General features: G+C 37.1%; 1 protein-coding gene across 3 annotated transcripts; it reads left to right on the forward strand.

Moving 5' to 3' along the window:
• The first annotated feature begins 7 nt into the window (after positions 1–7).
• SLC35B3 (solute carrier family 35 member B3) lies at positions 8–23,540 on the forward strand. Of its 3 annotated transcripts, none has more exons than XM_066558639.1 (10): positions 8–114; positions 3,472–3,750; positions 5,023–5,144; positions 7,005–7,159; positions 8,625–8,732; positions 10,805–10,902; positions 13,323–13,415; positions 13,820–13,931; positions 16,842–16,911; positions 17,902–23,540. In XM_066558639.1, the coding sequence occupies exons 2-10, from the start codon at positions 3,550–3,552 to the stop codon at positions 18,050–18,052; spliced, it is 1,110 nt and encodes a 369-aa protein (XP_066414736.1). In that variant the 5' UTR covers positions 8–114; positions 3,472–3,549; the 3' UTR covers positions 18,053–23,540. The 3 variants fall into 3 exon arrangements, with proteins under 3 accessions (XP_066414736.1, XP_066414728.1, XP_066414744.1); XM_066558631.1 differs by lacking the exon at positions 8–114 and adding an exon at positions 189–251; XM_066558647.1 differs by lacking the exons at positions 8–114; positions 16,842–16,911; positions 17,902–23,540 and adding exons at positions 189–251; positions 16,374–16,829.
• Positions 23,541–27,467: the final 3,927 nt, after the last annotated feature.

Here is a 27,467-nt window from a genome sequence, read left to right on the forward strand (position 1 = left end):
CGCCACTTCCGGCGGCGCGGGCCCGCGGAGGCGGCGATCCCGGCGGGCGGGCGGGACGCGCTGGCGGGGGGCGGCCGGCCGGAGCCGCCGTGCCCCTCCTCGCCCGCCGGACAGGTACGGGGCGGGACCGCTCCCCGCTCCTTCCCTCCCTCCCTCCCTCCTCCTCCCTCAGGACCGGGGGGCGAGCGGGAAGGAGGCGGGGTCGCTTCCTGCGAAGCGTCGCCCGGCATCAGGGGGCCATGGGCGCGACGGTGAGGGGCGCCGGGGGCGGGATGTGGAGCGGGAGGAGGCCGGCACTGAGTGTCGGGAGGGTTTGGGCCGGCCCGCGGGTTCCCTTTCGCGGGGCAAGGGCGGGGAATGGCGGCCCGTGGCGGCTGGAGAGGCTGTGCCAGCCCTGCCCGGGACAGCTGCCAGGCGCTCGGGAAAGGCACACCTGGCGCAGGCGAGCGAGCAGGAAGGAAGGCTCAGGGCTCCTGCTAGACCCTGTTCCCTTCCCTGTTCTGCCTCCGGAGCAGGACGCAGGTAGCGTCAAGCGAAGTGTCTGCTCAGGTTTCCCGCAGATGGAATTTGGCTTCCCTGTCACCTGGCGCATCCCTGCTGCCGTGCCAGCTGCTGTCCTGCCACCAGGCATTTCTGGCACGGTCTCCGGAGGGTCATGGCCAAAGCCAACGTGGAGCTCGCCTGGTGTGTCTCAGGCGAGCAGTTCTTCTGAGCGGACTAAGACGCAGGTTTCTGCCAAGATGATGGGTTTAACAGATGTTCTTCAGTGTTAAAAAATCTTGGCCAACCAAGGCTCGAGCTCCTTCATGATGTTTTTTCCATGCTTAGTACAAGTTGGTAACTTTTTGTTGGCAGAGGAAATTTTGCTTTTCTACTCGTTCATTTGTTTCTCCTTCATGTAATAATCACTATTTTGTGTGGTAGGTTGAAGTACTGATCTGCTAGGGACTTTTTTTTTGAAGGGGAAGAAGCAGGAAGTCTTTGATCTAAAGAATATGTTGTTTACACTTTTACACAAGGGAGGAGAAAGAAGAGAGGGAAATTGGTATTTTACCCAAATCAGGACAGCTCTTAACTCTTCATAAAACCGATTTTTGGTATATGTTTGTTCAAGACGTGAATTAGGTGCTTGAGGAATTTTGATGAGAGGAGTAGGAATAACAGTTTTCATGCTTAGAAAAATGGCAGTTTGAGAAGTCACTGAATTTCAGAAGAGTTCTGTCACTATTGCTAATGAAATTACTTGGTGGAGACTGTTTCTAATACATACATTTACAGTTTCTTCAGCTGTTAAGTAATTTTCTTTGAAGGATGCAGAGAAAAACAATTACCATGTATCATAGTTTTATGGATGGTTGTGAGTGTGTCTGGAGTGATCAGTTTCCACTTTCCACAGTTTACCACTTTCATGACAGACTCAGTAATCTGCAAAAAATTAAGTGGAGAGACTTTAAAATCTGATGGTGTTCCTGAGGAAATATTTTTTATAGAAATAGTTGAAAATTGAAGGTTATGTTAATTGTGTGATTTAATGCTGGTAGACAGCTCAGCATTACACAGACACTTGCTTTCTTTCCTCACTACCCTCAGAGGGGTGGAGTGAGAGGAAAGGAAGAGTAGAAAAAATTATGGGTTGAGGTAAATATTTTTTAAGAAGTGGAGAAAAATATGGGAAAAGAGAAGCAAACCATAGGTGGTGATGTAAAAATGATCACTCTTAAATCAATGGCCAGCCAGTTCCTGAGCTAACCAGATAGTCTGGAAAGTGTAAATTTGTTCATGATCACTTCTTACCCACTTGTTCTCATTCTCCTGTCCTTAAAGCTGTTTTTTCTCCTTAGTGGTACTCCATACTTGTATTGAAAGCAGGTCTATTTCATTTTCATTGCGGTTTTGTTAGGCTAGACAAGTTATGCTTTCATCTTTTTTCAGTTCCTAAGATGGGCAACCTGCTCCTCCATCCTGATAACCCTTGTTTGCCATTGTTCTTCCAATCTTTCTCTGAGGGTGATCAGAACTCCGTTATATTGTATGTGAAGGCTCACTCATGCCTCATTATCTGACATTAGTGCTTTTCTGATTTTACTAAAATTCGTCTAAAACTTTTTCTTTGTTTTATGGTCACTTTGTGTTGGGATTAGCTAAAAATCTGCAGGGGTAAACTTTCTATCTCTCACTTTGGATCTTGAATATAAGCCCAAATAATTATTATGGTCCCTGAACACCTGTTATACTCCCCAAGATGTTCTTTCAGAACTCTAGTAGGAGTCTTGTTCCAACCTGATAGTAGCTCATATGAAAAAGAAAACATAAGCACCTTGCAAGCTTCATACTAATACTTAATTTTTCAGCTAACCTTAAAATTTCTAGTATTGTATGATATATTCTATTTACCAGTGTTCTTGCAGACTACAGTGTTTGCGTGATCTGGGACACGCAATGTTAATGTACTGGGACATTTTAAATTTGAGAACAATGGGGAAAGCATTTTTTTATGTATGTGTGATGAGGAGAATTATTCTTGAGCTGAGAAAAACAAATCACTAAATGGTTGGGACAAACACAGTGTAATTACTGACTGCTCACGGAACTTGATGCTGACCTACACTTTAAAATCTTGGGACAATTGGCTGACCAGTGTGTTTTATCTTTAAAAAAAACCCATCAAATATTTACTGTCTGCTGAGCTGGAGAACAGAATTATTTGCATCTCAGTATACTAAGCTGCTACATTCCTTCTGTAGGCTTCAGTCATCCAGTTTTGTTTTCTATTACATTTGGAAATAGCTGCATGTGATAAATATTAAAGAGATTGCCATATCATAGACCTCATCAGATAAACAGACTGATTTTTGAGACTGGCATCTCAATCTGCTTGTTTCAGTCTCCATGTTCTTTTCTGAAGAGCAGTGCGGGAAATAGTGAATAAACATGAGGATGAGGGGATAACTTCTTCGGCTTCCATGCTTTTAACTGGTCATAGGCTCAGATCTGTAGTTTTTAGCAAGGTTTCCCTTGTTGTGAGCTAGTCTGGTGTGTTTTGCTGAGGAGATGAAGGAAGGTCAGCAGAACCACAGTGCTTCAATCCCAGTTCTTTCACTGTTGCTCATGGAGATCACTTCTCTCCAAGCAGTCACTCCTGTGAGTACGTGATAGGACCAGTTAGAGATGTTGGGAAACTCAAGCTGGTTTTCTGTTGCTGGTGTTTTAGGGTTGATTGTTTGGTTTGTTTGCTATGTCGAGTGTAGGAATGAGGCAAAACTGCTTTCATAAAGTGTTGTTTGCCTCTGGTGTTAATAAAGTTAACTGATGTTAACTTTGGACATCAGAAAAGATAAGTAAAATTTGTGAGTAAAAACAATTTGACAAAACTCTAAAACCTTTATATTTCCCTGTAAATGTCACATTCATTTACTGTTGTTTTTGGAAGGCTGTATGGTGTGTCCCATCTGACTTTAGTGTTTCTTTCAGCTTTCAGACAGAAAACACACAGAAGGAGAAAAGCAGGCAGAAGACGACAATAGCCCCGAATGCAGCGAGCCAGGAACCATGGATCTGAAATTCACTTCATCGAGAAAATACATTTCCATCAGTGTACCTTCCAAATCTCAAGCTATGTCTCCCCATATCAAATCAGTAGATGATGTTGTAGTTCTTGGCATGAATCTCAGCAAATTTAGCAAACCTACCCAATTTTTCATCTGTGTTTCTGGAGTTTTTATGTTTTATCTAATCTATGGATATTTACAGGTAAATATTATGAACTTGTGTCTTAGGCCAATTCCTCCTACCCCTTGTCTTTTTCAATAGCATAATAATATAGTATGTATTTTAATATATGTAGATGTTTTAAAATAAATATTTATTACAAAGTCAGCCTTTCAGTATTCAAGAGCAGAAAGTAATATATAATCTTAGTTGCCATTATGGTTCATGTGCCTGTAAAGTTTAGATCATTTGGACTTTCATAACTTGATATTTTACTTCTGTGTGCAAGATACATCAAAGTCTTCATTGATGCTGAAACCTGTAGATCTCCCTAAGTTCCATGAGTACTGTACAGTTACAGTCACGTTATTTTTCTCTCTGCTCTCAGGACAGAGCTGAAACATGTACTATGGTAATTTTTTAAGCAGAAGGATAATGTTTATGCCATTTTAGTTAAACATTCACCATTCTGCTAATCTTTTCTCTCTTATCTTGAGCAGCTACATTTCTGTTCCCTTTTTAAAATTATTTTTAAATTCATTGAGTATTCTCAATAAAGCAGTGATTAAAAAACTTGATCATTAAAAATCATGTTTCTAATGCAGTTTTCAAAAGCAGCTGAGAAGTTTGTAAACATAAAGTTACTTCAAAAGAGTTGGGAGAACATGATCAGTAATTAAAAGCAGAATCTCAAAAATGCAGATATTAGGTAGCCTTTTGTTTCTATAACTGATACACCTACATAAGTCTTTATGACGTGTATGTATTTTTCCAGAACAAATTGTTCTGGTTTGAAGTATTCTTGCAGCCTACAAATTTTTATCAACTCACATGTGCTGTTTGATGTTGGCACTCACAGTATTAGGTGTGCATTCCTAACAGCTGAAAATTATCAGTAAGCATGTTTGTTAGAGAAAATTTGTATTAAATTTATCTGGAGATATTTATAAAATCTGAATAAAAATGGTCTACTGAAGTAAATGAATGGAAGAGCAGCAAAAAGGCAGGCAGGAAGCCTCTGTAATATGAGATAATTAGTAATGCATCAAATGTATTCCCCTAATGAATTGATCCATTAATTTTATTGTATTTATAACAACAGTAAATTTTCTTCTTTCATTTTGGAGAACCTAAATGGTCTTTTCTTTTTCAATATTTTCACAAGTTACATATGGCAGATAAATCTAGTTAATAACCAGCAATTGCAAAGGCTAGATTTGCATGTACATCAAGGTAAAAGGTCTGTTAATTCTTTTTTGTCCATTTAATATTTTGGTGTGTGTACATGACTGTGGTGGGTTTTTGTTTTTATAGGAATTGATATTTTCAGTGGAAGGTTTTAAACCTTTTGGTTGGTACCTCACTTTAGTGCAATTTGGATTTTATTCCATTTTTGGACTAATAGAATTGCAGTTGATTCAGGACAAAAGAAGAAGGTATGTGTTTTTCCAAGCATTTTGCACTGTCCATGAAATTAGAAGTATTTGATACTTACCATAAACTTAATTTCTGTTTTTTGCATGTGAGTACTGTGAGGCATTGCTAGGAGTTATGTAGATAAAAGGAAGTGAATTTGCTGGATGATGTTAGAGAATATTTTAGAAGCACCCACTTGGATTTTGGACCTGTAAGTAGTTCTGTTGACTCTGCTGTCACTGTCCCACTTACAGAACATATGGTGTCCTTAATGTGGCTGATAGAGACTGAGTCACGTATGTGTTGCTTGGGATTATCACATTTAGAATAGAGCCAATGCACTTCACAGCACTTGAAGCCATCTGTCAGTGAATATGTTTTCCTCAAATATTGGTACCTCCTCACCAAGAGATTCCTCTTACATGCTGTGCATCTTGGAGAATGTCAGAGGTCTGCTCTCTGCTTACCGTGTAGCTGAGTGGGTTTGCTACAAAGGATGTGTTGAAGTGTCATGGTTTTCATTTAAGACAGCACTCATACCACTCTGCCACAAAACTGTTCTGTGTTTTCACTGCAGTGGACCAAAGAAATTTTTTATTTCTAAATTCCACTGGAAATGGGATCTTTTCTGACTCAGTGTAGCCATTCTGCAGCCTCCTACCCATCTGTAGTCTCTGCAAAGTGTTTATTGAGGCACTCTGGAAACTTGCATACAGGCTGTCATGGTGTACGTGAATTTTAAAGTTGCCTCATATTGTAGTTGACCATAACTAGTTTGCCTTACCTGGAGTCAGCCTTGGATGATTTTGCATATACTGGTTTCATATTATAAAATTCTTTTTTAGCCAAACAGCATAACTTTGATAAATTATTCCTTTTACTTTAAACACTGACAGCTTGTATTTCAAGTTACCTGACTTTTTGAGATGAATCAGATAATATTGCACAGTTACCTTTTGGGTTACTTGTATTTATGGGATTTTATTGCCAGTTGGAAATGCTTACAGAGCATTTCCCTTCAAGTAAGTTGTTTTGGAAATGTAGATCTGAAATATATTTTACATTTTATTTTCTATAACCTAGGCATCTTCTTGTAGGCATGCAGAAATCTATATTTCTTAAATTTTTAATTTTTCTTGCATGCCTCAGAGTATGTGTAGATCACATAATGAGTTACAGATAAGACAAGATTGCAGCAAGACAGCTCCTTATGTTCTTAGCGTGGTTCTGAGTATGCATGAAAAATAGCTGAACATATGCACAGCAGTAACTGTAAAAAAATCACAAAGTGAGCACAAAAGTGACTGTTGGATCATCTGTTGTCAGGTGATAATTTCATCAGATTGTGTGCAAAACATCTGAAAATGTTCAACAAGCCCCTCTGTTCCTGGTGTCTGAATCACTGCTCTCTTAGTTTCATTGAGTTTCATTAAAAAATGGTACTTTTTTCAACTTTCTTCATTTTAAAAATGTCAAGGTTCATATGAAACTTCTTCACCAAAGAAGTTGTCACAGTGACCTGTGAGAGAACAAAGATCCAGGTTATTTCAGTATACCAATCTTCCACATTTCCTTTGAAACATTTGTCTTGATTCTTGTCTAAATAGCATACATTCTCAGAAGGAGGTTAAAGAGTTCTTGAATACTTCATGAGCCATGAAGTTTTTATTGTCTTGTATTCGCTTTTTATTTGCAGTAATTGAAAGAAATTAAATATGAAATCAGAGATTTTTGTGCATTTTTAAGTTTCTATTAAATGAAATTCAGTGAGGAAGATGTTGAGGTTGTATTAGAAAAGTATTTCTTTAACTGAATTTTCCAAGCTAAATCTCCTCTAAATGAGTCTGTAATGCCAAGATTTGTATGTTTATGTTTTGTAGAATTCCTGGCAAAACGTACATGATAATAGCATTTTTGACAGTGGGAACTATGGGTTTGTCAAATACCTCTTTAGGATATCTGAATTACCCTACTCAAGTCATCTTCAAGTGCTGTAAACTGATTCCAGTTATGATAGGTGGGGTTTTTATACAAGGTAAGTGTTAATCTTGCTATTAGATGATTTTTTTAAAAATTCTTTTTTTGGGAGGCAATCATAGGTGGAATCCTGTACTTTTTAAAATTCCGCTAGTAGAATTTTTCTTATAGGAGGAAAAATGAGAATTTCTGAAGCATCTTCTGGGAAAATGTACAAATATATTTAGATCAACAGAAAATATGGGGAAAAACATTCTACTGGTCACTTGCAAAACTTCATTTTTACACAAGCTTTCTTAATTTTTAAGAAGTGTAAGTTTGTTTTCTAATCTAAATCACTTCATAAATGAAACAATTTCAATATTGAAATGGAAAACTTGAAGTGGAAAAAAGAATCCAACCATGAGTTGTGAAGAAAATCTCTACTTCTGTTTGAAAAGATTAATTCCTAAATTTTGATTAAATGTTTAATCAGAAATACACCTGATTTTGCATGTCCTTGGCTAGTCCTAAAGTCATAGTGCATATTCCAATAAGAGAAAATGGAATATGGAGAAAAACAGAAAAAGTTTGTTGTTATGTGAATAAATATACTTCAGTGTTTCTGGATTTAGAAGGGTTAAGCATATTATAAAAGTTTGTGTTCAATACCCAAAAATTTAGTCAGTAACACTCTACATGGACAAGTATAATGAAACAAAATCTAGAATGCTGTATTTCTGTTTCTGTAGGTAATTCTGGCCTTCTGGTTGAAAAACAACTGAATTTTCAGGGGAGTTTTCAACTTTACATATGTACATGCCTACACAGTATTTACCTTTTATTAGAAGTAATTTTATCATTTTAATGCAAAGTGACTGGTATTTCCCTAAAGCTTTATAAAACTTTTTATTGTGTTGTAGTAGTGTTGTAGTCTCAGAAGCTATTTCTTTTTAATATTATTGTTACAAAAATTCAGTTCAACAGACTTCCCTTGGAAGCTTATGTTCAAAGTTCAGTTTCTGAGCAAAGAATACATTATTTTAAACAAGATATACTAACTCCTGCTTTTTCATGCCCTTACTTTCTTTTTCCATTCCCCTCCACAAGCTGTTTCTCCCAAACTATAAGACAATGTAGAGTTCTCAGAGTACCAAAGTTGTCTGTCAGTGTTTGGAATTGACTTCTTTCTGATCAGTAAAGGCAGCTGAAATGTCTTGTGTGAGGCAAAAGTGTTAAGAAACATCTAAGCTGTCCTGAAGTTTCTAAGGGAATGCCTTGTCAGGGAGGATGTGCTTTGTGTCAGTGCTGTAACTGTGAACTCAAACCAAAGCTGATCACAAAAATCAGGTAATTCCCCTGTGGTAGGAATTTCTGTTGTAGAAGAAACTAAGTCTGGTTGTGAAAGACCAGAGCATTGAGTCTTCTCTTTAAATAGAAGAATGACATTGGAACAAAGTTTCTGTAATCTTCTAGTCTGTTAAACAGGATAAACATGAAATTCTGAGTGCTAACAGTCCATTCTTGCTGTTTGTATTTTGTAGGAAAACGTTACAATATTGTAGACGTGTCTGCTGCCCTGTGTATGAGCCTTGGATTAATATGGTTTACTTTAGCTGACAGCACAGTTGCACCAAACTTCAACTTGACAGGTAAAAACATAATTTAGAGTTTAAAAAAATGCTTGGTTTTTCCTACCATAAGCATTCCATTGAAGTTCTGAGTTCTTGCTGGAGTGCCTTCAGGTATCCTACTGAAAATAGTTTCATTGTAGCTTCGCTCTAGCAGAACTCTGTCTGTGGCAGAAGTTTAAATTCCTAGGTTCCTAAAACTTCCAGGAACTACACCCTCTTGGTTGAAATGTCTCATATATTCTCAAGAAAGACTTACCCCAGTACATATATATTAAAATAAATATGATAAATTTGGTTGGAATATTTTAAAACTTATAAGATAAGTTTCTTAAAACTTAAAAAGATAAGCTCTTTTCTAGTTAAATTTTTAAGTATTTTTCCATTTCACAACCATTTACGTTATATTAACGGATGATCGCAGTCAGATTTGCTGTAGTTTTTCGGTGGAGCTCTCACATTTTAACCTTTTAATACTATCTAAGTCAGAAGCAAAGCAAGGATTTTAAACTGCTTGGAATGAAAAACTAAATTTAATTTCTTTGTCAAATGACAAAGGGTAATTGAATTCCTGAGTTCATGCCATTGATTTGTATGGAACTGTTTCTATGCAGATTTCTTTTAGAACTAATTTGGGTCCAGTTTTTCCAATTGTTTTTACTCATGCTTTACATCCCATAAAACACTGTTGGTCTTATCCATGACACTGCTGCTGCTGCTTCTGCTCAGCACTGCCACAATGACTGGAGCAATTCTCCTCCTCACACTCCAAAATGTGTAATGGGCATAAGATTAACATCTTTCTTGTTCTCCACGTTTCTCCTCTCCATGTGCACTGGTGCTTCAGGTTCCAGGTAACCTTTTCATCTCAATCCAGTGCTAATCCATGCATTTGTCCAGTGGTGTGCCTGGACCGTTAAGCACGGCCAGAACATGAATCATGATGGAGAATGCCCATGGAGACATTCATCCCTCACTTTACAGCGTGGAATTGCTGAACTGGAGCTGTTAATCTTTGGACTAGAGCTGAATCCATGCAGATGAGATACCTATATTTTTAGTGTTACCAATATTATTCATGTTATCATGTCTTTTCCATTGAGTTATACCTTGTCCAGTGCCTGATAATCTTGAAGGATGAAGAGACCTGGAAAGTCTGGCCTTGGAAAGGAAATGGTTCCCAAACTAAAAACATTGGTTTAAAGTTCTTTCCAAGAAAACACCACCTTAAACTTCCTGGGCCTTAAAAATGTTAAAATCTTCCACCTCTGACTGTTAGAACATAGGACTAAGAAAATAAAACACTGCTTGTTTCTAGTCTTCTAGTTTCTTCCCTGACATGATCTTTTAAGGAGCCAAGACTAGAGCGGGTTTTGATTTGCATTTTGATGATTAGTCTATTCTGTAATGTTGTATACTTAGGAAAAGTGATATTTCAACCTATGTTCATCGTTAAATACAATAGTCATGAAAGTTTGTAGGTTGGGAAATTAGCTGTGACTGACATGACTAGAGTTATCGGGTTTTTTGCTATTGGAAAGCTCATTGCAGTAGTGACTATATAGTGACTTCCTTGTCAGCATAAATGGTAACCTAAAACCATGGAGTTTGTACCTGAACAGTAGTTTTTCTTATAAATTAATGTTTCAGTAATTAAAGATCTCTACTTTTCAATCCTCTTGCATTTGTTTTACCATCACATATAACATTTCTATTTGCCTTTGTCAGGAAAAAAAAAAAAAGTGGGATTAAGTACTGAAAAAGAGTATTTTCTCTGGTTATTTATCTTCATTAACTAACTGCAAATGATACTCTGTCACTCTTGTTACTACAAAAACTACAGCTGGCTTCTTTATAGCAATGTCCAAATGTTCCCATCAAGCTTGGAGACACACAGTGCTCAGGGGTTAATTGGTGGAGGGAGAGTGGAGGTGGGCACTTCTTTGTACTGGTGTAATGAAATATTTTTGCTGACTTTTATAGGGAAGGGCTGGTTATTATTTCTCTATTCCTTCTCTGTTCCTTTTTGCCACCATTCTGCAATGAATATTCTGAAGAATGTTCTTTGTTTGTTTGTTTGTTTGTCTTAATAGGTGTGATCCTAATATCCCTTGCCCTCTGCGCAGATGCAGTTATAGGAAATGTACAGGAAAAAGCTATGAAGTTGCACAATGGTTCTAATTCAGAAATGGTAAATACCACATTTGCAATTTTAAAAGAACATGTTTTATCATAGGCAAGGCCTCCATTGACAAAGCATGGGACTTAATGTGCTTTTCTCTTGCTTATGGAGGGAAAAGCTCTTGGTGTACTGTTCTTGGGGTTTTCTGTTTGTCTGAGGAGTTCTGCTGATTTTTCTGTTTCATTTTCAATCTTTCAAGGGTGCTGCTTTCTGAGTGCAACTTCAAATACAAATACAATATAGCTACAGAAACACTCATTTCTATCAACAATTCCTTTGTCTACCCTGCAGGCCTGAGATCAATGTAGTGCTTTTTGTATGATCATGCACTTAATCTCTGAAAAATACACACTGTTCCTCAGGTGTAGTTGGGCATGTGTTACATGGAGCATGTTGCTTTACTTTACTTGCTATACTTTATATTCTAGAGTGTGCTAGCACCTGGGAGGCAGGTTTTTTAAAATCTTTTGAGATCTGTAAAACTCTGGGTGAATATTTTTGTTCCTGATTCACTGAAATACAATTTTGATAACGTCTTGCTCCATTTTTTAAGCTACTTGGAATGCAGATTATCTATTCATATGGTCTGAGGTTATTTTTCTTTTTAGACAAGACTTGTTTGAATTTGGCATATTTTTTCTCTGAAATTGAGTAAATATAAGTAAATCTTTTCCTATAAAAGGCATGATATGAATATGTCACAGGTAAAAAATTACTGAAATTTGTTTTCTATATTTGGCATGTATTTGATATTTAACTAGAAAAATCTACTTTCTCATGAGAATAGCTTCAGAACTGGAGAAGAATTTAGAAGGCATCTTCATCTTCATTTAAGGCCAGAAGTGATTTAGGATGGCTTGAGAAGTTTGAGCTACACGTTTCTGGAAAGTGGAAGAATATATACCTAAAAGTGCCACTGTGTTCTTGTTTTTATTCTTGTACTTTTTCTTAGTGTTCACTGCAGAGGTCTGCTGGGGGGCAGAGATTTGGCTATGTGACCTGATGCAGCCTTCTTTGGCTGTCATTTCCAAAATCCAAAACCAAAGTGCAATCTGTAGCTTGTTTCTTGCCCATTTTGCATTTGACAGTCGTTGCTGCCTTACCTACAAAACTCCTGCTGTCTCCAGGACTTTGCTTTTTATTCTGAATTAGTCTGACAATGCTGGTCCTCATACTGTATGCTCATACTACTTTGTAGGGAATGAGTGTAATGGTTTAGGATCTAAAGGTTTTGTTCGTGGTTTAGACATTCCACTTCAGGATTTAGTTCAGAGAATTCAGCGCAGAAGTACAAGCAGAATTTTGGAAATAATTTTCTATTCTTGAGACTGTGGGTAAAAATTGAATCTGAATTGGAGATCATATTTAATGGACAGTGATCTGGAAATAAAATTGAACAATAAAGGAACGTGTCATCCACAGGGTCTCACTTACTTTGTCAAATTTGGAAATTGCCCTGGATTTAAGCAATTGTGAAAACAGAAAAGATGCATGCATGTATGCATCCTTCTTTATTATAGAGCAGTGATAAGTGGTCTGTTGTCTCATGGAGTTGCTAACAATTTTTAATAGTTTTTTCTCAATAACTGAGAAAAAACAAGACACTGAGTTTTGAAAGCATAGTAGATCAGCATGTTCTAGCCAGTATTGTGTAGAATAGTTCTGTTGAAAGAAAAGACTACTAAATGTTGCCCAAACAGCTGAATGCCTCGTGCTGCATGGGAGGATGGATGGATGGATGGATGGACAGTTCCAGTTTCTACTTCTGGCTTAGTTTGGGAAAGGCTAGATGAAGATTGTTTTGTTGCTCAGTGCAACAAAACAATCAGTGCACCTATTAATTGAGTAAGGGTGCAGACAAATAAAGAGCTTACCTGCTTCCTGAGTGTTCTGAGCACTCAACTAGGCCAAAACTGGTCATATTTAAAAATCCTGCATGTTATAACCATGCATGTGAAGTGAAGTGACACAGATGAAACTTACATGACACTTCTGGCGGTTCTGTGCTACCCTTTGCACATTTAATGTAATGCAGGTGTTTACTCTGTTGGATAAATAGCAGAAAATGAAATACGTGTAACATGTTCTTCAGACTATTAAATGGCATAGTTGTGGGAAGTTTTATTTAGGCTGTGAAATCCTGAACCTGAAGGGTTTACCACAGTTGACACTGACCTCAGGATATTATTAACTGGCTAGCTTTCCAATCTTTTTATGTTGTTGTGGGTAGGAAGAATGTGTCTAACACTTAATGTTGGCTTTTCACTGTACATCAACTATTATATAAATGCTAGTAAAAATATCATCAAACCCTTCAAATTCAGCTCTGAGTTGCTGAGCATATAAATAAGGCCAAGCATCTGAAAGCATTTAATTTTGTCCTTTTGTAAAGTATCACCTAGTAATTATTTTCTCTTACACTATTCTAGGTTTTGTATTCCTATTCAATAGGTTTTGTGTATATTTTATTTGGATTAACATGCACTAGTGGATTAAGCCCTGCAGTAACATTTTGCTCAAAGGTAGGTGTAAAGATTTCCCTTTTTCTATGAAGAACCTCATTGGAAAACCTTGCTCTGTATGATTCAGAAAATCTTACCGCTTCTCTCTCTAAAGTTCTATTTTCATCATGTAAACAGGTTAACTTGTATAATTCATACAGTAAGCAAGCTTTTCCAGTCTTTGATGTGTTAGATAGGGTAATGTTTTAAAAGCAACAAAATCACAGGACCAGACTTATGAGCTTATAATTTCATTATTATTTTTCCATTATTTAACTAAAATTAAATAAGGATTTTTGCTTGAATGCATTGTTGAACAGCTTATTATTGCTCAAGCAGTTGATTAAAGTCTGTAGTTTTATGTCATTTTGCAATACCTCAGGGTTTGTTTTACATTTTCCTAACCAGCTTTTTTATTGTTGCAGCATCCAGTTCAGACTTATGGTTATGCATTCCTTTTCTCCCTGACTGGGTATTTTGGCATATCCTTTGTTCTAGCTTTGATTAAAATCTTTGGTGCCCTTCTCGCTGTAACAGGTATGAACAAATGATATTTTTACTGCCTTTGTATAAAAACAAAGTAATCCTATTCTATTATGTAGGACAGAGCTTTTGAGAATAGTTCTTACACTGGCTTTTTTTCTGTTCTTTGTGCTGACTGATTTGTGTAGCATGGATCTTCACATGGTAGAATGTGTTTGAGATCTTCCTGATTCTTTTTGTGCCACAGTTTCAACCATGAAGAGCCTGTTAAGTAAACTTGTGCATATAGTCCATGCCATGTTTTAGTGCAGAAGCAAGCACTGTTCTAAGTGGAGGGGGTGAAATTGAATCACAGAATTATTTGGGTTGGAAGGAACTTCAATGACCATCTAGTTCGAACTCCCCTACAATGGACAGGGACACTTTCCACTAGACCAGTTTGTTCAAAAGCACCATCCAACTTGGCCTTGAGTACTTCCAGGGATAAGGCAGACACATCTTCTCTGGACAATCTGTGTCTCACCACTCTGCCAGTAAAGAGTTTCTTCCTAATATCTCATCTAAAGCAGCCCTCTTTCAGTTTAAAGGCACTCCCCCTTGTCCTGTCACTACATGCCCTTGTAAAGAGTCCCTTTCCAGCTCTCATGCAGGCCCCTTTTAGGTACTGTGAGGTGCAATAGGGTCTCCCCAGAGCCTTCTCTTCTCCAGGCTGAACAATCCCAAGTCTCTCAGCCTGCTTTCATAGGAAAATACAGAAAGGAAAAGACATGTATCAATTATAATATAAAAGAAAAAGTAAGGATGTTCTAGAAGGGCATAGTAGTCAGTAACATTGTTTCTAAGCATGTGAAACTACAAACATTAGTCACAAGGACCTGGTGGGGGGAAGGTGTAGCAAGATGTCATGTAGCTAATTTGCCTTTCTTCTTCTCCTAAAAGACACCCTGGTTTCTGTCAGGTGATGCTCTACTTCATTCACAGTAGTGGAAGGGAAAATACATCATTGTTCTCTGACCTGAGGGTTACATGCTCTGATTTCCTATCAGTTATTTCCTATGCAGCATATCTGTTTTGTATTTGCTTTTAACCAAGTTCAGTAGCTCTCCTGACTGGAAATTGACCCAGAGGAGAGGCTTGTTTCATGTATTAAAATACCTCTTAAAAAAAAAAGTCTGACTGTACTAAAAAAACTTTAAAAATGCTGTAGAATAGTAAACCTTTCCCCAGTTTTCGTATGCCTGACCTTGACAGTTCTACCACTTGAGCCCTTTCTGTCTTGCCTGTAGCAATATGAAAATGTTTATTGTTCCTTGGAAGAACACCACATTCATTACTGTCCCTTCCAGCTCCCCCATCCACCCTCCCTCTTCTTGAGGGGAGTGGGGTGAAAGAGTTTAATGAAAATTGTATTTCTATTAGCAAAATGAGAAATTATCAGACTTAATTGGGAAAAAGAAGAAAAGGCACTTAATTTAGAAGGAAATGGTTACATAAATATTTTAATTAATAACTGATTTGAAAGAACAGAAATAATTGTAATTAGAAAAACTGAAGTAATTTAACCATTTTTTTAAATTATTCATTTGTAAACTGTTTTCTAATTAAAACTCAATTTCCTTTTTCATTCTTCTTTAATTTTTCATGTAATAGAAAATCATTTTATTTGATGTGCATAAATTTCTTAAAATGTAAAAAGAAAATTATTACTAAAAAGTTGAAGTTGGGGCAGATGTAGCAGTACTGAAGGCTGTTTCTTCTACTATAAAACACTCTTAAGTGAATATTTGTTTGTGGGGTAGAGCTGGGAAGAATGAAACTTGCTTTTCTAGCCAAAGCACTGTGGGAATACATCAGTAGTCATTGGTTCCTTTTGCCAGTGTGTTGCAGTAAGACTAATTTGGATGTAGTTACACAAATAGGACTTTCCAGTCTGGTATAGTTAAAGGAACTTCATGGTAAGCAAAATATTTTCTGATAATAAAATAATAATATTCTTTAGGTGCAGACATACTGCACCCTGTGCAACGGTCTTTCTCAAGTGAGAACTCTGTGCCATTACATAAAATAACACCTTCTCAGCCCCTTAGCCTCCATAGCTAAACTTGTGTGCTTTCTTACTTTGTTTTTAAACATTTTCTACAACTTTGAGTGATTTATTGATTTTGTTTCAGTGATAAATTACATAGGTTTCCTGGTACACAGTTCATTAGTAATGCTTTATCCTTGTTCATTGCAGATAGCATTGAAATTGTTCAAAAAATTGTTGGGGCTACAATTAATTTCAGAGCAACCAAAGAGTTTATCTCTATTTTAGAAACAGATTGTGTTCTCCACTCTTCTTACTATTTGATTCTTTTTAGTGAACAGATTAGGTGTAGAAGAATGTCTCTTAGTGGTTTTGAGGGAAACTTCCTAATGCAGTCACTGAAGTCAGACATTCTTGGTCTCTTAAGCTTCTAAGCAAAATTGTAATTCCACTGTTATGGAAATTTTCAGTAACTTCAAAAGAATGGTGAGAGGATAATCCCATTCCACTCAAAAATAGAGCCCAAAACACCATGGAGCTGTAATAACATGAGGCGGAAACAGCAAGATATTTGACCTTTGGTCTACATCCAAGCTTTAACAGATGAGTTTATATCATCAGTTATTTGCATGTCTGTCTGTCTCTCAGAGACTGTGGATTGATTACCATGAAGTTATTAAATAGCAAGTCTTGTTCTGGAAATTTCCTTGCTGTGAATAGTGTGACTTGAGATGGCACTACTGACACAGTGTACTTGTTTCCAAAAATCACATGGTTCCAGTGCTGTTTTGCATTGCACTGCAGTCTGCGTTTGCACCAAGGGTGTGATCATCATTTTAGTGAGACAATTATTTTATGAGGTTACCTGCTAAGCCTTTGTTATGTTCTTTTGTTGTAACTGAATTCTTAAAGAGGTTAATACTTGTTTTCCTCTGTAGTAACAACAGGAAGAAAAGCAATGTCCATTGTGCTTTCTTTTTTGTTCTTTGCAAAGCCATTCACGTTACAGTAAGTACTTACAGTTTTTAGTGGTTTATAAAATATTTTATAAAAAATTGTGTTCATCATCGAAATATACCAACACTTACTAATCATATTCGGGGTTTAATGCTTGTCTTTTTATATCTTCTACAAATGTTGGCAATCTATTGTAAATTTTGACTGTCTTGTTGATTCTAATCATGCTAGAGAAAAGAGTTTACATTTTTCTAAAGGTCTGGAAGACAACAAAGAAAATTAATATCTAGTGCTTATGATACATTATAAATTGTTTGGGTACTTTCTCTGTGTTGAAAAACTTGTGTAAAGGAAGGGATTTTCTCCATTATGGTATTGTTCCTGCTTTTATAAGCTCAAATTTGAATTTTTAGCTGGCCCTTTTAAATAACTGTATTATCTTGATGTATTATAGTGCCAAATGTTTGAGTAAATGGAGCTAAGTTGCTACTTTGATTTTAATTGCTCCAGGTTTGAAACAACATAAAATTCTATTTTATTTCCTATATACAAATTGCTTTAAGAAAAAACATACATGCAAATCCCAAATGGAATTTGCTACAGCTAAAAATATTGAGGCTTAAAAGAATGGAGAGCTGAAAAAAAATGTGCCTACATTGGGAAGAATGGATATAAGGCACGGAGTGAGAAAACATTTTGGACCAGTATAGCTCTCATAATCATAGGAAGGAAAAACATACTAAAACCCCTCAGGATTATTTTATTCATATGAGAAAGAACAGATACTATTTAGTTATTATTTAACTTATAAGTGCATTTCAATAAGTTCTCCAGCCAGGACAGGAATAAAGAAAGGTGGAAGGATAGTAATAATAAAGATTCTGGGAAATTCTATCTCAGAGCCCACTGATTTTTGGGGGAATTTTTTTTAACTCTTCTCTTCTTAATGTGAGGTTTGCTTAATCCACAAATATTGGTATGTAATTGCTAAAGATGAAGTGCTAATGGTAACTTTTTCCCTCTCCTCTGCCTTCCCTTTAGGTACGTGTGGTCAGGCTTACTGGTTGTCCTTGGTATATTTCTTAATGTTTACAGTAAGAATATGGACAAAATCAAACTGCCTTCACTGCTTGGTCTTTGGAAAAAAAGTGTGGAAGAAAGAAAATCAAGGACGTTGTCACAAACTGTATAGACAGTGGTTCATGCCTTGTCTAGACTTTGACTTACTATTTTATTAGAACAGTCTTCAACTGATTCACTTTCCAAAGGGAATGTTATTAAAACCAAAGGAGCTGAAGGCATATTGTCTGCTAGCAGATTGCTATAAGTGCACACTTTCATGAGCCCTTTCTTCAGAGCACTTGAATTCATCACAAATGGTGTTGTAGGCCATTGCCAGATGGTTTTATCAGTAATGAAGGACAGCAGCTCCTGGCAAACTGCTGAGAAGCTGCACTCAAGTGAGACACAGTAGAAGACTGGTTTGGGCATTTTAATAATATTGGCCATGTGGCTGATCTGAAATTAGTGGTTCTTTGTTAATTGTCTAGGTGGGGTAATTTAAATGTAATACTGTACTAATCACCAACTGGTTGACCAAATCGTGAATTCAAAGGTGGAAGGTTTAGAATACATTTTGTTGTCACTCTTTTACATTTTAAATAAAAATGTTGGGGTTTGTTTAAGTTATTGTTTAGATCATCACAGAACTTGATATTTATTTTAATAATTGAAATTTTTATTGAAATTCTAGTTCTCCTCTTTTTGAGTATTGCTTGCAAGTCACAAAACTGAGATTGAGTTTGTGCTGTCAACACTCATGCTTTTGCTAGGAGGAAATGGGCTTTTAAGTTTGAATGGGGTGAGATGGAAACATTGGTGTAAGAAACTGTTATTTGCTTAATCTGTGGTCAAATACATCATTTTTAGTGGCCTGTGGCCCTCTCTATGATAGTGGTATAAAGAGACATGGAAGTTCTTAAATTTATATCATCAAATCAAAATTCTTCAATTTCAGTATGGGGTAAATAATAACAGCATCAGCTAATGTGATTGGAATATGTATTATGTCAGTCTGTGTGGTCTTCTGATGATGTTAAGAGGATTAGGGTACAGATTACAGTTTTCTTTCTTCAGTGACAGGAGGAGACAATGTGCTACCAGTCTAAGTCCATTTATCGCTCTTTCTTTTATAGTCAACTTGCTTTTGAATCACTTGCCATCCTTTCATTTTATATATTTAACAACAGCACTTTAAAAATACTAATCACCTTACAAATCATTGTTCTTACATGGTCATGGTTTTTTTGTTATTGTGTCCCTTAGATGCATCTTGGTTCTTTCAACTTAGACACAAATTAATTAGATAATAGATAGTCAGAAAGAACTTACTGAGAATTAAAAAATCTCACAGGATGGCCTTCTGTCAAAAATACTAGTTGATGAAAGTATTAGAGATATACAAAATGTTTTTCAGACACTTAAGAAGAATTGCTGTTCAAAGGAGCTTGTAATCAAAGCACAGACACAAAATGTGCCTTAAATTTTTCTTATTTATTTGGTAGCTTGCATCTGCCATGTTAAATATGTTATGGAATAGAGCATGGAGTAACAGCCAGCTGAGCACAAATGGATGAACAAGAGAAGCGCTGTGCTGACATAACTGCACTGTTCCAGTGCTGACACTTCTCTGGGGTGTCAGCAAAGCTTCTCAACACATACAAACCCACTGTTGCCAAATCAGGAGAATTTATTGCATGGAAGAGTTTTGGGTTTTAAATTCCTAGCTCCTGCATGATTGTGTCCTGGATGAGGTAGAGAGGTAAGAATTTGATGAACAGAGACACCTTGAAGGAGACAGATGGCCTGCCATGGCTGTCCATTTTCATGTTGCAGCCCAAGTTTTATGGTAAGGTATAATAAAGCATTCCAATTTCAAATTTGGTGTAAGAGTGCATTTGACCAAGTCGAGGGGATTGATACACTTCTTTCCCTGTAATACTTATCAACTCTTACATTCCCTTGCATTCTTTTCACTAAATGAAGTTGGTCTTTCCAGTGAGGTTAAGATAATTTTACAGTCCTCATTCTGCCAGCCGTAATCTCTGCCTGTTGTTAAACTTTATTAACCTTTAGAAAAACAAATTTTGTGAAAGCTACAACATATGCAGAAAGTCATAGTAAATATAATTCATTTGGCATCTGTTTTATTTAAATAGATGAGAAGTCACTGACAAAGTTTCTGACTAGAATTCAAATATAGTATGTATGTTTCTGGATAGCTAATATAATCCAGTTTTGTCTCTATTGTCTCTCTTTGAAGAGAATAGTAATCACAATAATTCACCTTTTAATTTATTTTCTATTGTATACAGGGCTGAGTTAATGAGCTATCGTTAGGGAAAGTTTTGATTTATTTTTTTATCATTTTCTTAACTGTAGAAGTGTATGTTTTGTTTTACTGATGTACTTCAAAATTATTTTTATATACAAATGGATATTGTAGGTTTACTGTTAATAGCATAGATTTAAGAGTTAACCCTTTATTTTCATAGGTATGAGTCTAGTACTTGCCAATCAACAATATGTGTGTTAAAGAAAATGCACGCACAAATGAGAGTAGTTTATAATTTTCCACACATCATGGTCTGTGCAGTTTGATGCCTTCTTTAAGAAAACCTTCATTTCAGTGAATTACTGTTTGTGTGGTTTTTTTTAATAAGCTTCGTAGTGCACGCAAGCTAGAAAACCTTCCAAACCTGCAAGTGTTCTTACTACAAAATTTTGGGGTTGAGTCTTCTGTACTGTGTATGTATGTTGGTTTTGTGTCGTCTATGAAATATGAATAAGGGCTTGTCCACAAAGTACCTGTAAATTATTTATTTTTTGTGTAAGAGCACTTATATTGGGGTATTGGTTAACCCTTCCCAGTGTTGAAGGCTGGTCATAGTAACTTGCATTTTATACTTATTGTTTCCTGGGCTCTGCAGTAGGCATGGTGAAACTATAGGAAAAAGCCAATCAATTCTCTCACCAGAAAATTTGTTATCTAAATATAATGTGAATTAGTTGCTTTTTATTCTTGTGCTACACAACTTTTTCCTCTCTATAAAAAAAGTCTATGATCTAGGAATTAGTTATAACAGCATTGAAATTCTGAGTAAAATTTAAGTCTGACCAGCATCTCCTCTGATGTCAGGAATCTATGTCTGTGATACCTGCTTCTGCCTCCTTTGGATAGCTGAGGGAGCTCTGTTTTTCTAAATCAGCATGCATTTGCAGTTGCTTTCATATTACATTTTTGCATTTTTTGGGCACACTTCAGTAATGAAGTAATTGACTGAGCAGTGGATTTCTTCAGTGTTTCAGTACTTCAGTATCAGCCAAACTGCTGATTACACAGTTACCTGTGTGGGAATGCAAGTGTGGAAGAACTAATGCCCTGCCCTCCAAACCCACAGTGTTTCCTGATCTTGCATTAAACTGTTTGTCTTCATCTTGTTTTACCACTCCTGTGCTTTGAACTTACCAAACTTTTTAAGCTAAAGCCTGGGCTTTATATCTTTCCTACTTGACTTCCTTACTTGTATTTCTTGCTTTTGCACGTGAAATCCTTTTTTAACATGTTCTGTTTATGCTCTGTGGATTGTTTCAGGATTGTATTCCTGTATTTAAGGGCTTACATCACACTGTTGTAGGTTGGTCACATTCCAGATTTTCTGTTTGATATCATTTATAACCATCTGGGTGATTACTTTAAATCCTTTATTCTCCATGAAAAAGTCTTTCATACTTCTCATTATTTTTGGAAAGGTCTTGATGAGTGCACATATGAGTTAACTCCTTGACCTCATTCCATCTTCCAAGAAAATCTCTCTTCTCCCTTGCCTGCCTGTGAGAACTAGAGGAAGAGGAAATAAATTATTTCAAGTGCTCTTTTTTTCCCTTTAATAAGTGCCTTCCTCACTAACCTGGTATGTCTTAATTGTTTCTTATATTTCTGCCTCCCATGCTCCCAGGCACAAACAAGCCCCTCTCTCATGTTTGACTGCTGCTTGTTCAATCATGGAAACTTTTTGAGTTGTTTACTGTTCTGAAAAGAGGTATAAAATTGCATGTATACTCTGGAGGGCAGGAAATAATAAGTAAACTTCACAAGTTAAGGAAGTAATTAAATGGATTAATACTTTTTTTCTGGAGGGGTTTTTTATATGGTTTAGTTAACAGCTCAGAATTTTTTAGTGGAAGGGGTTTTCTTTTACATTTTACCTGTTTAAAAGTCTTTATATTAATTTTAATATTTAATATAAAACTCCTGATGTTTCAGCTTTAGAGATTAATTTCAGTCTTGCCTATGAGGCAGGAAAGCCCTATCTCCATTTCAGAGATGTAGCATAAATGGTATCTTGCCTAAAGTTGCCTTGGTAAGTCTGATGAGCAAGGAATAGATGTTAATACCCTAAGTCCAATGTGCCCCAAGTCCAGCAGAGCCCGTCTGTACTTTAAATGAAATGGTACCAATGTAAGGTCAGTTTTCTTTTACCCCCAGCATTAGAGATGTTAAATTGTTTCTTTTCCTTGTTCTGTACAAGTACAATTTAAAGGGAAAATAAGGCAGCCATAAAATAGCTTTTTCTGCATTTTATTTGAAGTTTTTTGCATTGTCATTTTTTGTTGATTTGTTGTTTTCTGTGAGCACCTCTGTGGAAGCAAGCTGGACACAGTAGCAGTTTTAGGAGAAGCATAATATCCTTCACTTTAAGGTGGCTGGTTCACCTTGCTACTAGTCAAAAGCTGCTGCCATGGGAAAACTATGAGGAATTGTCATCACATGAGGAATTAAGCATAATGATGCATTGTGGGGTCTGTATCACTTTGCCATTCTCTTGTAGGGAAGCAAAGACTATTTCAATAAAGAATATTCATGCACAAATAGTCAGCTTAGAATACAATGCTGACTTAACACTTCTCTACACCTGAATTGTGTTGTTATGCTAGTTTTTTGAGATGTGTTAGTAATGTATTGCTTGTCTCTACTTCTTAGATGTTTTCTTTGTTAGATTTCTCAGTTTTATGCTTCCTTTTCATTTTTTTTATTACTTACATTTTAAGTGTAAAGTTTTACATTGTAATTTTCATTACATCTGTAGTGCTGTGACCAGTTCTGGGCTCACCAGCACGAGAGGGAAATGGGGCTACAGGAGAGAGTCCAGCAAAGTGACAAGAAGATGATGGACTCAACCATCTCACCTGTGAGGAAAGGCTGAGAGAGCTGGGATTTTTCATCCTGGAGAAGAGAAGGCTGGGGGGAATTCCATCAATGTGTACAAACACTGAAGGAAGGACACAAAGATGGGGGAGCCAGGAATGACAGCACTGAGGCAGTGGGCACACACTGAAACACAGGGAGTTCTCTCTGAATAGAGGAAATACTTTCTTACTGTGCAGGTGATTGAGCACTGGCATGGATTGCCCAGAGAAGTTGAGAAGGCTCCATCATTGGATATATTCAAAAACTGGGTATGGTCTTGGGCAGCTGGCTGTGGGTGGCTTTGCTTTGAGCAGGGGCAAAGGCACCTTCCAACCTCCATCACTCTGTGATCTTTAACCTTGCTGTCTTTGTCTATCTTCCACTTTTTCTCATGTTTACAAATTGTTAATAAATACGATTAAAACAAGTATCTCTGAGTTGGCTGCAGTAACTGCTGGAGCTGGCAGCGCCATTCTGGAAACGCCTGATAGTGTGGTTCTGGCTACACAGGGAGTACCTCCAGAGCAGAATCCCGTGGGGGGAGAGACACCCTCCTTTGGTAACTGCTGCTCAGTGCAAAACAAGAGTATGTGACTGAGCAAATGCAAGACACTTGTAGATGAAATTGATATCGTCATTATAGAAGGAGTTCAAAGTTGCTTTTTATTTTCTACATTTAGAGGTTGCAAAGCTCTTTGCTGCTCTAGTCCAGCACCTGATTTGCAGGTACACTGGAAGTGCTGCTATGCTGCTCGCTGCCTTCTTGTCAGCATTATGCATGAACGTGGACAGCTGTGGTAGATGCCCTCTCACTTGTTCAGAACCTGAGTCTAAACTCCACTTAAATACAACTCTGTAGTAACAGGCATTCATGGGAGCAGATCTGTGCAAAAGTCCAGTACATAACGGGGTCTGCAAGGAACATGCACAAACCCTTTATTGGGGACTGTTGTGCTGGGGTACTGGTTTTAAACTAAAATAGGGTAGATATAGATTAGGTATAAGGAAGAAACTGTTTACAGTGAGAGTGGCAAACCAGTGGAACAATTGCCCAGAGAGGTGGTAGATGCCCCATCCCCGGAAACATTCAGGGTTCTGTTGGACAGGACTCTGAGCCACCTGACATAATTGAAGGTGTTCCTGCTCATTGCAGAGGGTTAGACCAAGTGACCTTTAGAGGTCTCTTCTAAACCAAACTATTCTATGTTCTCAAAGGCAATTTGAGGCCCCTGGAAGGCTTTAATGCATAAAGAAGAGATTGTATAGGCTTCAGGCAGCAACAAGCAGAATTTAAGCTCTTTAGGCTTTAACATGCCTTTAATCTTTTGTTGATTTAGCCTTAAGTTAGGATTATTCATTTTATGTACTATCCAAATTTTGGTACTGGAAAATCTTTTTAGTGAGAAATACACTAAAAGTTGCCCTTAATAAGCAGTTCAAGCTGACAGCTGGTAGTGCTGTATACCTAGTTTGCACTGTCCTGTGCAGTGCAGTTTATAGACAAATAACTGAGTGAGAGCTTGGCCTCTTCAAATGAAGACTGTTAGGAAATATATAAAAGAAAATAAATTCTGTGTAACTTTGTAGATAAGAACTGGTAGCTAATCCTTACTTTGAGTCACACCCGATTTCCCTGGACTCCTTATTCTTAATAAATAGCTCATGCCTGGCTGTACAAGCTTGGCTTGCAGACTTCATCTTTCCTGGGATTAAAACAGCCTGAGATTAAGCTATCATGCTTGCATGCTTGCCAGGTCTGAGACCACTTATTGCCTGAAGCTTTTGGATCCCCAGGCACATAGGTAAAGGCTGCTTGAGTAATCGACCATCTTAGACTTGGTAAATTTTGCATCAAAACACAGCTTCAATAGAATCTATTCTTTGATGAGAATTCAGGTTTTTTTCCAGGAAGTTGAAGCATAGGCTGTGTACAAATGATACATAGTTTGGCATCTCAGTAAAAATATCACTAGTGAAGAGAGCTAGCTTTCTTCCTACTGAGAGCTAAATTTGTGTGGAGAACAGGTGTAGCTGTGTATTGGAAAGGTGCAATGTGACATCTTTTACCAGATTATATTTCTGCACTCTGCACTGGGGTAGGATAAAGAAAGGAATGAAAATCAAATATTAATTCTTGGCCATCCTACTTTTACATTGCATAACGTTGAATGTGACAGATACAAAGCAGTTTTCAGTAATCAAACTAAGCTCAGGACAGGGATTTTTCAAAGGAATTGAAGACAATTTAAATACTATTGAGCCTTTACTACTCTACTGTTCTGAAAATATCAAATTCAACAACTACTGAAGAGCATCAGGCTGCCTCTCTCTGTGGAAAGCTTCTCTTCCTGTCTATGGAGATCCACAGTGAAGACAGATTAATCTTAAATATGTATGTTGCTTGATGTAGGTATGCTGAGACTTTGTGGTTGGAAAAAGGGTGGCTTCTGTCAGTCATCTTCAGTGCAGGTCCTCCAAATCTGAAAACATCTGTGCAAAACTGAAAATTACTGAAAAATGTTTGGTAGGTACACAAGTGGCCAAAGGGAGCTTTTTATAATTTAGTGTGCAATTTCCTCAATATGCTAGATTTCTTCTTCTGGGGCCATGGTTTTTTGATCAGATTAACTGTTCGCTTTCTGCTAATGACTTACAGTGTTAAAGTGTGTTTTTTAGAAAATGCAGATACTTGTGTTTTGCACAGTTTAGGGAGTTCAGATTGATTCTTTTTAATTTGTTTTATTTTTCCTGATTAGAATTTTATGGTGCAGGGGATTATTTATAAGTAGTTTTCAATATTAGGCTTTTATCCTCTGTTTAGTTTATTTATTGAGACTCACAGTAAAAACTGTATGTCTTCTTGTCCATCTTGATTTCTATTATTGCAATCTCTCTTCAAGAGAATTGCTAACCTGCATTTTTTTCTCAGCATCATGTAGTAAATAATGGTACATGTCTGAAACTCATCACAACAGCAAATAAGATGGTGCATAGTGCATCATCCTTTCCAAACTGCCACAGCAGGGAGGCCTGGCAGTACATCCATTACCTCTGTAATTTCTTGCAAAAAGCTTGATTTTTCTGCTCTTTGATGTTTTAAGGCAGCAACAGAAAAAGAGCTGAGGTAGCTACATGGGGATGTGAGCCTTTGGGAGAATGTTGTTTTATTTTAGTCAGAGGTGCAACCCACATTAAATTGCTTGTGGCTTTATCTCCATATTTGCTCCTCTCCCCTTACCCTTTTCATTTTCTCATAACTGGAGAATACATTTAAAAACCTCGCATCCTAGTTACTAATTTTGTACTGTGCGGGATTTTTTTTGTTGTTTTGTATTCCTTTCACCATGGCAACTATGCCCTTATTGAATTTTCATTTTGTTCTCCTTTTGAGCAGAAGATACATGGACTATGTATCTTTGTGCAAAGATGGGCTATGTTTCTTTGTGCAAAGTTCTTGAATTATTAAAAATAAGGACCAGATCCCCAAAAATATGTAAATGTTTTGCTCCTTAAAATGGATGATAGACAGCAAAGAGTTTGTGTCCACAAATTCCTGTGATGTGAGACTCAGAAAAATTTCACACAGTAGGAACTGCCCATGTGTGCACACTTCTCACTGGAAAAACCCATAAATTATCTCATATGTGTTGAGCACATGGGATGTCACTGTGGAATAGCTGACATTATAAAATCACATTCTTCCATACTTTGCAGCAGCTTTGATGTGTCTGTGACCTGTACTGTTACATTTTGCAAAGAGCTGGAGAATATCTGGGAGTGAGCAGAGGGATGCAGCCAATACTTCCTTAAATACATGTGTAGCCTCATAACCTCAGCAGTCTCTTTAGCAGAAAAAATGGTGAAAAAAATCCCCCCTGAGTGTGATCTTTTAATATCCAGCTATCAAAACAGCAGTACCAGTAGCCTGTGAGTTGCCCACTGCTGTAGGGATGAACATTTCCCCTCTCTGCTAAACCAGTTAATATTAAGTCTGAATTTGTACTTGTTATAATATCCTACCAATAAACAAAACCAACACATTTTTCTATCAGGTATAATTTCATTTCTGTTAAAAGTGTGAGCTACATTCTGGCTCTCTTAACTACCATCTAGTCAATTGCAGATTTATTTTGACAGTGAAATAACTGACACTTATGAGTCTAACTTAATTTCATCTCTTTGCCTCTGGAATTCTAGTATCCAGAAGCAAACCAAGTGATTTACTTGTATTTGTTGCTCAGAAGTCTGTGTCTGGCACTACTGCATCTTATTTTTTAAACAATGTATTAATAAAGTTCTGTTCAGACACAACTCCCTGTTTCTCCACAGCTATCTGTGAAAATCTGTATTTTTAGTT

Source organism: Molothrus aeneus, chromosome 1, assembly GCF_037042795.1.
Source record: "Molothrus aeneus isolate 106 chromosome 1, BPBGC_Maene_1.0, whole genome shotgun sequence".
Lineage (NCBI taxonomy): Eukaryota > Metazoa > Chordata > Aves > Passeriformes > Icteridae > Molothrus > Molothrus aeneus.

Coding starts and splice junctions, on each gene's coding strand:
- SLC35B3 (XM_066558631.1), top strand. Junction 5,145..7,004: donor ATTCAGGACAAAAGAAGAAG/GTATGTGTTTTT, acceptor TATGTTTTGTAG/AATTCCTGGCAAAACGTACA. Junction 13,416..13,819: donor CAGTAACATTTTGCTCAAAG/GTAGGTGTAAAG, acceptor TTATTGTTGCAG/CATCCAGTTCAGACTTATGG.